This window comes from Oncorhynchus masou, chromosome 8, assembly GCF_036934945.1.
Source record: "Oncorhynchus masou masou isolate Uvic2021 chromosome 8, UVic_Omas_1.1, whole genome shotgun sequence".
In the NCBI taxonomy this organism is placed as follows: domain Eukaryota; kingdom Metazoa; phylum Chordata; class Actinopteri; order Salmoniformes; family Salmonidae; genus Oncorhynchus; species Oncorhynchus masou.
The window spans coordinates 36,144,242-36,156,741 of NC_088219.1; the positions used below are offsets into that span (position 1 = coordinate 36,144,242).

At 51.4% G+C, this 12,500-nt stretch overlaps 1 protein-coding gene and 1 long non-coding RNA gene across 2 annotated transcripts in view; one reads left to right on the forward strand and one right to left on the reverse strand.

Annotated features, from left to right (window-relative positions):
* Nucleotides 1–12,500, reverse strand: part of LOC135544586 (G protein-coupled receptor kinase 3-like) — a 66,653-nt gene that overhangs the window by 4,388 nt on the left and 49,765 nt on the right. The window contains exons 14-16 of the mRNA XM_064972315.1: nt 10,848–10,914; nt 8,644–8,744; nt 8,232–8,298 (exon numbers count right to left, since the gene is read on the reverse strand). Coding sequence (XP_064828387.1) covers nt 8,232–8,298; nt 8,644–8,744; nt 10,848–10,914 — 235 coding nt within the window. The remainder of the gene's footprint in view (nt 1–8,231; nt 8,299–8,643; nt 8,745–10,847; nt 10,915–12,500) is intronic.
* On the forward strand, nt 2,539–3,704 carry LOC135543939 (uncharacterized). Its single transcript, XR_010456269.1, has 3 exons — nt 2,539–2,600; nt 2,800–2,869; nt 3,603–3,704. It is a non-coding gene; the product is annotated as an uncharacterized LOC135543939 (long non-coding RNA).

A 12,500-nucleotide genomic window follows, 5' to 3' on the forward strand; every position in this document is an offset into this window, starting at 1 on the left:
ATACCTGACCACTGTGACTGACCCAAACTTAAGGAAAGCTTTGACTATGGACAGACTCAGTGAGCATTGCCCTGCTAATTGAGAAATGCTGCCATTAGCAGACATGGCTCTCAAGAGAAGACAGGCTATGTGCTCAATGCCCACAAAATGAGGTGGAAACTGAGATGCACTTCCTCCTGTCCAATGTAGGACCATATTAGAGACACATATTTCCCTCAGATTACACAGATCCACAAAGAATTGGGTGAAATTCCACAGTGTGCCATCACAGCAGCAAGATGTGTGACCTGTTGCCACAAGAAAAGGGCAACCAGTGAAGAACACACAAATGTATACTTGTTTATTTCCCCTTGTGTACTTTACCCATTTGTACATCGTTGCAACACTGTCATATATATATATATATATATATATATATATATATATAATATGACATTTGTAATGTCTTTAATGTTTTGAAACTTCTGTATGTGTAATGTTTACTGTTTTATTGTTTATTTCACTTTTGTATATTATCTACCTCACTTGCTTTGGCAATGTTAACACATGTTTCCCTTGTCAATAAAGCCCCTTGAATTGAGAGAGAGAGAGAAAGAGAGAGAGGAGAGGTAAAGGTGAGGAGAGAGAGAGGAGAGGTAAAGGTGAGGAGAGAGAGAGGAGAGGTAAAGGTGAGGAGAGAGAGAGGGGAGAGGTAAAGGCGAGGAGAGAGAGAGAGGAGAGATAAAGGTGAGGAGAGAGAGAGGAGAGATAAAGGTGAGGAGAGAGAGAGGGGAGAGGTAAAGGTGAGGAGAGAGAGAGAGGAGAGGTAAAGGTGAGGAGAGAGAAGAGGTAAAGGCGAGGAGAGAGAGAGAGGAGAGGTAAAGGTGAGGAGAGAGAGAGAGGAGAGGTAAAGGTGAGGAGAGAGAAGAGGTAAAGGTGAGGAGAGAGAGAGAGGAGAGGTAAAGGTGAGGAGAGAGAAGAGGTAAAGGTGAGGAGAGAGAGAGGAGAGGAAAAGGTGAGGAGAGAGAAGAGGTAAAGGTGAGGAGAGAGAGAGAGGAGAGGTAAAGGTGAGGAGAGAGAAGAGGTAAAGGTGAGGAGAGAGAGAGGAGAGGTAAAGGTGAGGAGAGAGAGAGAGGAAGGAGAGGTAAAGGTGAGGAGAGAGAGAGAGGAAGGAGAGGTAAAGGCGAGGAGAGAGAGAGCAGAGGTAAAGGCGAGGAGAGAGAGAGAGAGAAAGGAGAGGTAAAGGTGAGGGGAGAGAGAGAGAGAAAGGAGAGGTAAAGGCGAGGAGAGAGAGAGCAGAGGTAAAGGCGAGGAGAGAGAGAGGAGAGGTAAAGGTGAGGAGAGAGAAAGGAGAGGTAAAGGTGAGGGGAGAGAGAGAGAGAAAGAGAGGAGAGGTAAAGGTGAGGAGAGAGAAAGGAGAGGTAAAGGTGAGGGGAGAGAGAGAGAGAAAGGAGAGGTAAAGGCGAGGAGAGAGAGAGGAGAGGTAAAGGCGAGGAGAGAGAGAGGAGAGGTAAAGGTGAGGAGAGAGAGAGCAGAGGTAAAGGTGAGGAGAGAGAGAGGAGAGGTAAAGGTGAGGGGAGAGAGAGAGAGAAAGGAGAGGTAAAGGCGAGGAGAGAGAGAGCAGAGGTAAAGGCGAGGAGAGAGAGAGGAGAGGTAAAGGTGAGGAGAGAGAAGAGGTAAAGGTGAGGAGAGAGAGAGAGGAGAGGTAAAGGTGAGGAGAGAGAAGAGGTAAAGGCGAGGAGAGAGAGAGAGGAGAGGTAAAGGTGAGGAGAGAGAGAGAGGAGAGGTAAAGGTGAGGAGAGAGAAGAGGTAAAGGTGAGGAGAGAGAGAGAGGAGAGGTAAAGGTGAGGAGAGAGAAGAGGTAAAGGTGAGGAGAGAGAGAGGAGAGGTAAAGGTGAGGAGAGAGAAGAGGTAAAGGTGAGGAGAGAGAGAGAGGAGAGGTAAAGGTGAGGAGAGAGAAGAGGTAAAGGTGAGGAGAGAGAGAGAGGTAAAGGCGAGGAGAAGGTGAGGAGAGTAAAGGTGAGGAGGAGAGGAGGAGGTAAAGGTGAGGAGAGAGAGGAGAGGTAAAGGTGAGAGAGAGGAGAGGTAAAGGCGAGGGAGAGAGAGAGGCAGAGGTAAAGGCGAGGGAGAGAGAGAGAGAGAAAGGAGAGGTAAAGGTGAGGGGAGAGAGAGAGGGGAGAGAGGAGAGGTAAAGGTGAGGGAGAGAGAGAGCAGAGGTAAAGGCGAGGAGAGAGAGAGGAGAGGTAAAGGTGAGGAGAGAGAAAGGAGAGGTAAAGGTGAGGTGAGAGAGAGAGAGAGAGAGAGGAAAGGTAAAGGTGAGGAGAGAGAAAGGAGAGGTAAAGGTGAGGGGAGAGAGAGAGAGAAAGGAGAGGTAAAGGCGAGGAGAGAGAGAGAGAGGTAAAGGTGAGGAGAGAGAGAGGAGAGGTAAAGGTGAGGAGAGAGAGAGCAGAGGTAAAGGTGAGGGGAGAGAGAGAGAGAAAGGAGAGGTAAAGGCGAGGAGAGAGAGAGCAGAGGTAAAGGCGAGGAGAGAGAGAGGAGAGGTAAAGGCGAGGAGAGAGAGAGGAGAGGTAAAGGCGAGGAGAGAGAGAGGAGAGGTAAAGGTGAGGAGAGAGAAAGGAGAGGTAAAGGTGAGGAGAGAGAGAGAGGAGAGGTAAAGGTGAGGAGAGAGAGAGCAGAGGTAAAGGCGAGGAGAGAGAGGAGAGGTAAAGGTGAGGGGAGAGAGAGAGAGAAAGGAGAGGTAAAGGCGAGGAGAGAGAGAGCAGAGGTAAAGGCGAGGAGAGAGAGAGGAGAGGTAAAGGTGAGGAGAGAGAGAAAGGAGAGGTAAAGGTGAGGGGAGAGAGAGAGAGAAAGAGAGAGAGGAGAGGTAAAGGTGAGGAGAGAGAAAGGAGAGGTAAAGGCGAGGAGAGAGAGAGCAGAGGTAAAGGCGAGGAGAGGTAGAGGTCAGGAGAGAGAGAGGAGAGGTAAAGGTGAGGAGAGAGAGAGGAGAGGTAAAGGTGAGGAGAGGTAAAGGTGAGGAGAGAGAGAAAGGAGAGGTAAAGGTGAGGGGAGAGAGAGAGGAGAGGTAAAGGCGAGGAGAGAGAGAGAGAGGAGAGGTAAAGGCGAGGAGAGAGAGCAGAGGTAAAGGCGAGGAGAGAGAGAGAGGAGAGGTAAAGGCGAGGAGAGAGAGAGGAGAGGTAAAGGTGAGGAGAGAGAGAGAGGAGAGGTAAAGGCGAGGAGAGAGAGAGAGGAGAGGTAAAGGCGAGGAGAGAGAGAGAGGAGAGGTAAAGGCGAGGGAGAGAGAGAGAGGAGAGGTAAAGGCGAGGAGAGAGAGAGGAGAGGTAAAGGCGAGGGGAGAGAGAGGAGAGGTAAAGGCGAGGGAGAGAGGAGAGGTAAAGGCGAGGGAGAGAGAGAGGAGAGGTAAAGGTGAGGAGAGAGAGAGAGGAGAAGTAAAGGTGAGGAGAGAGAGAGAGAGGAGAAGTAAAGGCGAGGGAGAGAGAGAGAGGAGAGGTAAAGGTGAGGGAGAGAGAGAGAGGAGAGGTAAAGGCGAGGAGAGAGAGAGAGGAGAGGTAAAGGTGAGGGAGAGAGAGGAGAGGTAAAGGGAGAGAGAGAGAGGAGAGGTAAAGGTGAGGAGAGAGAGAGCAGAGGTAAAGGTGAGGGGAGAGAGAGAGAGAAAGGAGAGGTAAAGGCGAGGAGAGAGAGAGCAGAGGTAAAGGCGAGGAGAGAGAGAGGAGAGGTAAAGGTGAGGAGAGAGAAGAGGTAAAGGTGAGGAGAGAGAGAGAGAGAGGTAAAGGTGAGGGAGAGAGAAGAGGTAAAGGCGAGGAGAGAGAGAGGAGAGGTAAAGGTGAGGAGAGAGAGAGAGAGAGGTAAAGGTGAGGAGAGAGAGAAGAGGTAAAGGTGAGAGGAGGGAGGGAGAGAGAGGAGAGGTAAAGGTGAGGGAGAGAGAAGAGGTAAAGGTGAGGAGAGAGAGAAAGGTAAAGGTGAGGAGAGAGAAGAGGTAAAGGTGAGGAGAGAGAGAGAGGAGAGGTAAAGGTGAGGGAGAGAGAAGAGGTAAAGGTGAGGAGAGAGAGAGAGGAGGAGAGGTAAAGGTGAGAGAGAGAGAGAGAAGGAGAGGTAAAGGTGAGGGAGAGAGAGAGGAAGGAGAGGTAAAGGTGAGGCGAGGAGAGAGAGAAGAGAGGCGAGGAGGAGAGAGGAGAGAGAGAGAGAGAAAGGAGAGGTAAAGTGAGGGGAGAGAGAGAGAGAAAGGAGAGGTAAAGGCGAGGAGAGAGAGAGCAGAGGTAAAGGCGAGGAGAGAGAGAGGAGAGGTAAAGGTGAGGAGAGAGAGAGGAGAGGTAAAGGTGAGGGGGAGAGAGAGAGAAAGAGAGGAGGAGGTAAAGGTGAGGAGAGAGAAAGGAGAGGTAAAGGTGAGGGGAGAGAGAGAGAGAAAGGAGAGGTAAAGGCGAGAGGAGAGAGAGGAGAGGTAAAGGTGAGGGAGAGAGAGAGAGCAGAGGTAAAGGTGAGGAGAGAGAGAGAGGAGAGGTAAAGGTGAGGGAGAGAGAGAGAGAGAAAGAGGTAAAGGCGAGGAGAGAGAGAGGAGAGGTAAAGGCGAGGGGAGAGAGAGAGGAGAGGTAAAGGCGAGGAGAGAGAGAGGAGAGGTAAAGGCGAGGAGAGAGAGAGGAGAGGTAAAGGTGAGGAGAGAGAAAGGAGAGGTAAAGGTGAGGAGAGAGAGAGAGGAGAGGTAAAGGTGAGGGAGAGAGAGCAGAGGTAAAGGCGAGGTGAGGGAGGAGAGAGAGGAGAGGTAAAGGTGAGGGGAGAGAGAGAGAAAGGAGAGGTAAAGGCGAGGAGAGAGAGAGCAGAGGTAAAGGCGAGGAGAGAGAGAGAGGAGAGGTAAAGGTGAGGGAGAGAGAGAGGAGAGGTAAAGGTGAGAGAGAGAGAGAGGAAGGAGAGGTAAGAGAGAGAGAGAAAGGTGAGGAGGAGAAAGGCGAGGGAGAGAGAGAGAGAGAAAGGAGAGGTAAAGGTGAGGGGAGGAGAGAGAAAGGAGAGGTAAAGGTGAGGGGAGAGAGAGAGAGAGGAAAGGAGAGAGAGAGGAGAGGTAAAGGCGAGGAGAGAGAGAGAGAGGTAAAGGTGAGGGGAGAGGAGAGAGAGAGAGAGGGAGAGGTAAAGGTGAGGAGAGAGAAAGGAGAGGTAAAGGTGAGGAGAGTCAGAGAAAAGGTGAGGAGAGGTAGGAGGTGAGGAGGAGAGAAAGGAGAGGTAAAGGTGAGGGGAGAGAGAGAGGAGAGGTAAAGGTGAGGGAGAGAGAGAGGAGAGGTAAAGGTGAGGGGGAGAGAGAGAGGAGAGGTAAAGGTGAGGAGAGAGAGAGCAGAGGTAAAGGTGAGGGGAGAGAGAGAGAGAGAGAGGTAAAGGCGAGGAGAGAGAGAGGAGAGGTAAAGGCGAGGAGAGAGAGAGGAGAGGTAAAGGTGAGGGAGAGAGAGAGAGGTAAAGGTGAGAGAGAGGAGAGGTAAAGGTAAAGGGGAGAGAGAGAGAGGAGAGGTAAAGGTGAGGGGGAGAGAGAGAAAGGAGAGGTAAAGGCGAGGGAGAGAGAGAGAGAGGTAAAGGCGAGGGGAGAGAGAGAGGAGAGGTAAAGGCGAGGAGAGAGAGAGGAGAGGTAAAGGCGAGGAGAGAGAGAGGAGAGGTAAAGGCGAGGGAGAGAGAGAGGAGAGGTAAAGGCGAGGAGAGAGAGAGGAGAAGTAAAGGTGAGGAGAGAGAGAGAGGAGAAGTAAAGGCGAGGAGAGAGAGAGGAGAGGTAAAGGTGAGGGAGAGAGAGAGAGAGAGGTAAAGGTGAGGAGAGAGAGAAAGGAGAGGTAAAGGTGGGGAGAGAGAGAAAGGAGAGGTAAAGGAGAGAGAGAGAGAGTAAAGGGAGAGGTAAAGGTGAGGGAGTAAAGGTGAGAGAGAGGAGAGGTAAAGGGAGGAGAGAGAGAGGAGAGGTAAAGGTGAGGGAGAGAGAGAGAGAGAGGTAAAGGCGAGGAGGAGAGAGAGGAGAGGTAAAGGTGAGGAGAGAGAGAGAGGTAAAGGCGAGGAGAGAGAGAGAGGAGAGGTAAAGGCGAGGAGAGAGAGAGGAGAGGTAAAGGTGAGGAGAGAGAGAGGAGAGGTAAAGGTGAGGGGAGAGAGAGGAGAGGTAAAGGGTGAGGGAGAGAGGGAGAGGAGAGGTAAAGGCGAGGAGAGAGAGAGGAGGAGGTAAAGGCGGGAGAGAGAGAGGAGGAGAGGTAAAGGTGAGGGGAGGAGAGAGAGGAGAGGTAAAGGCGAGGAGAGAGAGAGAGGTAAAGGTGAGGGAGAGGAAAGGCGAGGAGAGAGAGGAGAGGTAAAGGTGAGGAGAGAGAGAAAGGAGAGGTAAAGGGAGGAGAGAGAGCAGAGGTAAAGGCGAGAGAGAGAGAGAGGTAAAGGTGAGGGGAGGAGAGAGAGGGAGAGAGAGGAGAGGTAAAGGTGAGGAGAGAGAGGAGAGGTAAAGGCGAGGAGAGAGAGAAAGGAGAGGTAAAGGCGAGGAGAGAGAGAGAGGAGAGGTAAAGGTGAGGAGAGAGAGAGGAGAGGTAAAGGTGAGGAGAGAGAGAGGGGAGAGGTAAAGGTGAGGAGAGAGAAGAAGTAAAGGCGAGGAGATAGAAGAGGTAAAGGTGAGTTGAGAGAGAGAGGAGAAGTAAAGGTGAGGGAGAGGAGAGGAGAAGTAAGGCGAGGAGGTGAGGAGAGGTAAGAGGAGAGGAGAAGTAAAGAGTGAGAGAGAGAGAGAGAGGGGGGAAGGAGAAGTAAAGGTGAGGAGAGAGAGGAGAAGTAAAGGTGAGGCGAGAGAGAGAGGAGAAGTAAAGGTGAGGAGAGAGAGAGGAGAAGTAAAGGTGAGGAGAGAGAGAGGAGAAGTAAAGGTGAGGAGAGAGAGAGGAGAAGTAAAGGTGAGGAGAGAGAGAGAGGAGAAGTAAAGGTGAGGAGAGAGAGAGAGGAGAAGTAAAGGTGAGGAGAGAGAGAGAGGAGAGGAAGGAGAAGTAAAGGTGAGGAGAGAGAGAGAGGAGAGGAAGGAGAAGTAAAGGTGAGGAGAGAGAGAGGAGAAGTAAAGGTGAGGAGAGAGAGAGAGGAGAAGTAAAGGTGAGGAGAGAGAGGGAGGAGAAGTAAAGGTGAGTAGAGAGAGGGAGGAGAAGTAAAGGTGAGGAGAGAGAGGGAGGAGAAGTAAAGGTGAGGAGAGAGAGGAGAGGAAGGAGAAGTAAAGGTGAGGAGAGAGAGGAGAGGAAGGAGAAGTAAAGGTGAGGAGAGAGAGGAGAGGAAGGAGAAGTAAAGGTGAGGAGAGAGAGAGGAAGGAGAAGTAAAGGTGAGGAGAGAGAGAGAGGAAGGAGAAGTAAAGGTGAGGGAGAGAGAGAGTAAAGGTGAGGAAGGAGAAGTAAAGGTGAGGAGAGAGAGGGAGGAAGGACAAGTAAAGGTGAGGAGAGAGAGAGAGAGGAAGGAGAAGTAAAGGTGAGGAGAGAGAGAGAGAGAGGAAGGAGAAGTAAAGGTGAGGAGAGAGAGGAGAGGAAGGAGAAGTAAAGGTGAGGAGAGAGAGAGAGGAGAAGTAAAGTTGAGGAGAGAGAGGAGAGGAAGGAGAAGTAAAGGTGAGGAGAGAGAGGAGAGGTAAAGGTGAGGAGAGAGAGAGGAGAAGTAAAGTTGAGGAGAGAGAGGAGAGGAAGGAGAGGAAGGAGAAGTAAAGGTGAGGAGAGAGAGAGGAAGGAGAAGTAAAGGTGAGGAGAGAGAGAGGAGAAGTAAAGGTGAGGAGAGAGAGAGGAGAGGAAGGAGAAGTAAAGGTGAGGAGAGAGAGGAGTGGAAGGTGAAGTAAAGGTGAGGAGAGAGAGGAGAGAGAGGAGAGGTAAAGGTGAGGAGAGAGAGGGGAGAAGTAAAGGTGAGGAGAGAGAGGAGAGGAAGGAGAGGAAGGAGAAGTAGAGGTCAGGAGAGAGAGGAAGGAGAAGTAAAGGTGAGGAGAGAGAGAGGAGAGGAAGGAGAAGTAAAGGTGAGGAGAGAGAGGAGAGGAAGGAGAAGTAAAGGTGAGGAGAGAGAGGAGAGGAAGAAGAAGTAAAGGTGAGGAGAGAGAGGAGAGGAAGGAGAAGTAAAGGTGAGGAGAGAGAGAGAGGAGAGGAAGGAGAAGTAGAAAAGGAAAAGAAGAGGGTGAGTAAACAAAACAACTACTCCATTCCTTCAGCAGAGTAACCATGGCAACTGATCGAGCACCACGAGAGAGAGAGAGCCGAATGTCCAGACCGGCAGGCTTTATAACGAACCCGTTCTCCCGATTCATCACACACTCTAAGGCTTACCTTCTGAAGATACACTTGCTGCCAGTCGATGCCTTTGAAGAACAGATGCTCCTTCACCTCTGGGGCGCTGTGTGTGTGTGTGTGTTTGTGTATGGAGAGAGGAGAGAGAGAGGGGAGAGAGAGAAAAAGCCAGGTCATTCTCCTGTTGGAACAGTTCCTCGCCTAAACAGCAGGTGGCAGTATTTACAACAACTCCGAATGGAACTGAGCTCTCCAAAACCATTTTATGGACCCATATAAAGCCCTTTCATAGTACTCACACTAGGTGATACACAGTCAAAAAGGTTCAAATTCCTGCACTCAGCTAAGACCTAGCATTAACACAGGTGAGTGAAAAACAACGGAACGGGGTGTGTGTGAAAAACAACGGAACGGGGGGGGGGGGGGGGCAGGTGTGTGCGTGCGTGTGTACCCTCGTCCCAAGCAGCCCAGTCTCTTTGCCACGTCCCTCTGCAGCAGACCCTCCAACAGACCCTTCAGCTCCACAGAGAACGAGTCTGGCAACTCCACGTTCTACAACGAGAGAGAGAGAGAGAGAGAGAGAGTGGGAGGAGAGAGACGGAGAGAGAGACAGAGAGACAGAGAGAGACAGAGACGGAGAGAGAGAGAGGAGAGAGACGGAGAGAGAGAGGAGAGAGAGGAGAGGGAGAGAGAGACAGAGACGGAGAGAGAGGAGAGGGGGAGAGAGGAGAGAGAGAGAGAGAGAGATGGAGAGAGAGGGGGAGAGGGGGAGAGAGACGGAGAGAGAGACGGAGAGAGAGACGGAGAGAGAGAGAGACGGAGAGAGAGACGGAGAGAGGAGAGAGAGAGAGGGGGAGAGAGAGAGAGGGAGAGAGAGAGGAGAGAGAGAGATGGAGAGAGAGGAGAGGGAGAGGAGAGAGAGAGAGAGAGGAGAGAGAGAGAGAGACGGAGAGAGAGAGACGGAGAGAGAGACGGAGAGAGAGAGACGAGAGAGAGAGACGGAGAGAGAGAGACGGAGAGAGAGAGACGGAGAGAGAGAGACGGAGAGAGAGACAGAGAGAGAGAGACAGAGAGAGAGAGACGGAGAGAGAGAGACAGAGAGAGAGAGACAGAGAGAGAGAGACGGAGAGAGAGAGACGGAGAGAGACAGAGACGGGAGAGAGAGACAGAGAGAGAGAGACAGAGAGAGAGAGACAGAGAGAGACAGAGAGAGAGAGAGACGGACGGAGAGAGGGAGAGGGGGAGAGGAGAGAGAGGAGAGAGAGAGAGAGAGAGAGAGAGGAGAGAGACGGAGAGAGAGAGAGAGAGACAGAGAGAGAGAGACGGAGAGAGAGAGACGAGAGAGACGGGAGAGAGAGACAGAGAGAGAGAGACGGAGAGAGAGAGACGGAGAGAGAGAGACAGAGAGAGAGAGACAGAGAGAGAGAGACAGAGAGAGAGAGACGGAGAGAGAGAGACGGAGAGAGACAGAGAGAGTGTGGGAGAGAGCAGAACAATTTCCTGCTACAACAACATGAGACAGACTTGATTTATCGTGCCAATAAAGCGTATCTAACGTGCATTGAAAATGTCGAGGGAAGGAGACGATGTGTGATCTAAAATTCTGTGATTGTTCCATAGCATAACCCCTCATTCCTCCCTCTCTCCTCTGCCATAATTCTCCTCCTCTCTTTGTCGGTTGATCTCATCTTACAGAACCATCCATCTGGTTGGATAAGCACAAACCAACGGACTGACAGAGAACAGAGAGAGGGGGGGGAGACAGGGATTACACGGTTTATTCCGATCAAGTGGCTGGATTAAATCCTAATCTGAATTGAATCACAATTGAGGATACTTTCCTTTTTTAGCTTGCGCCTTATAGAGGGTGTGTGTGTGTGCGTCCTCTCCTCTTACAACACACACTCCAACTGACGCAGATCTTCTAGTCTAATAGTAGGCACACTCTAGTCAAGACCAAGGGTGACCAAGACCAAGGGTGACCAAGACCAAGGGTGACCAAGACCAAGGGTGACCAAGACCAAGGGTGACCAATACCAAGGGTGACCAAGACCAAGGGTGACCAAGACCAAGGGTGACCCCCCCCCCCCCCTCCTCCAGGAGAGCTACTGGATGTACAGGTTTTTGCGCCAGCCCTGCGCCGACACCTGATTCAGCTAATCATGGTCCTGAAGAGCAGCTGCAACGAAACCCTGCAGGAGGCTAGCTTCCCAAGAGGGTTGAGCACCTCTGGTCTAGACCCTCTGTGTGTGTGTGTGTGTGTGTGCAGCAGACAGGGATGCAAAGTCAGGATGCAAATACCCTCGTTTTCCTGCCAGAACCGCTTCGCTCTGTTCACTGCCTCCCACTCACTCACTGGACATTATCAGACAAAGACTTGGCAGGAGTTTTGGGCAACATCTGTAATAGATGCTTTCACCAGGATATCATGTCGGGTGTGTGCACACGCTAGTATGTCAGTGTGTTCAGGGACAAATCCTTATATTGTTTGTGTGTGTGTTGTGTAAACATTTACAAACCACATGTGTTTTCTAGTGCACAAAAGGCCATGTCAGTGGTTTTGTGTACATTAAAACATCTCAATGCGTGTGCACTGTAGTGTAAAAAAAGGATCTCTCAGTGTGTGTGTGTGTGTGTGTGTAAGGTGGCCCTTACCATAGTGAGCGTCATGCGGTCAATCTCGTGTTTGTCTTTGGTCTTGTGCTGTCTGAAGGGACTGTGCCTAGAGAGAGAGAGAGAGAGAGAGAGAGAGAGAGAGAGAGCGAGAGGGGGAGAGCGAGAGAAGGAGAGAGAGGGTGGGGAGCGAGAGAAGGAGAGGGGGGGCGAGAGAGGAGAGGGAGAGCGAGAAGGAGAGGGGGAGCGAGGAGCGAGAGGAGGGAGAGAGAGGAGAGCGAGAGAAGGAGAGGGAGAGCGAGAGAAGGAAGGAGAGCGAGAGAAGGAGAGGGAGAGCGAGAGAAGGAGAGCGAAAGGGAGAGCGAGAGAAGGAGAGGGAGAGCGAGGAGGAGGGGAGCGAGAGGAGGAGAGAAGAGAAGCGAGCGAGAGAAGGAGAGAGCGAGAGAAGCAGAGCGAGCAGAGCGAGAGAGAAGGAGAGAGGAGAGCGAGAGAAGGAGAGCGAGAGAAGCAGAGCAGAGAGGGAGAAGCAGAGAGAGCGAGAGAAGCAGAGCGAGAGAAGAGAGAAGCAGAGCGAGAGAGAAGGGGGAGAAGGAGAGCGAGAGAAGGAGAGCGAGAGAAGCAGAGCGAGAGAAGAGAGAAGCAGAGCGAGAAGCAGAGGGGAGCGAGAGAAGGAGAGCGAGAGAAGCAGAGCGAGAGGGGGAGAAGGAGAGCGAGAGAAGGAGAGCGAGAGAAGCAGAGCGAGAGGGGGAGAAGGAGAGCGAGAGAAGGAGAGCGAGAGAAGCAGAGCGAGAGGGGGAGAAGGAGAGCGAGAGAAGCAAGCAGAGCGAGAGGGGGGAGAAGGCAGAGCGAGAGGGGGAAGCGAGAGGGGGAGAAGGAGAGCGAGAGAAGCAGAGCGAGAGGGGGAGAAGGAAAGCGAGAGAAGCGTTTAGTGTTTCTGTCGAGAGGTCAGAGCTGAAAGGAGGTGAAGGATCCAGTGAAAGAGGTCGATGTAATGAGTGATGTCACACCGTGACAACCCAAGGCCTCAGCAGATCCACCTGCAACGTTGCCAACGCAGATCACACTTGCATCTCTCTCTCAATTCGATTCAAGCGGCGTTATTGGCATGGGAAACATATGTTAACATTGCCACAGCAAGTGAAGTAGATAATAGATAATATAACTCTCTCTGCCCCCCTTTCTCATCAACCCTTTCCCTCTCTGACCCCCCCCCCTAGTCTTTGAAGTGTTCAAACACAGACACACACATCAATGGAAAGACCCATCAGTCTCCCTCCCACTCTCTTTCACACCATACCTAGTAACCATTACCACCCCCCTACACCCTCAGCTGTACTGGGCCCAGACCTCTGGCATTTACACACTACACATCAAACACACAGTCACACACCACATCAAACACACACACACACACACACACACCACATCACATCAAACACACACGGAGTGGGTGAGAGGGTCAGACACAGACGAGGCAAAAGGAGAAACAGATAACAGAGTGGGGAACAGGAGTGAAACAGGAACATAATAGACTGTGACAGAGAGAGGGAGACAATAGAGAGAACAGAAAGAATAGAGAATAAAGTGAGAACAGAAAGAATAGAGAGGAGAGAGAGGGAGACAAGAGACAGAACAGAAAGAATAGAGAATAGAAAGAGAGAGTAGAAAGAGAGAGAGTAGAAAGAGAGAGTAGAA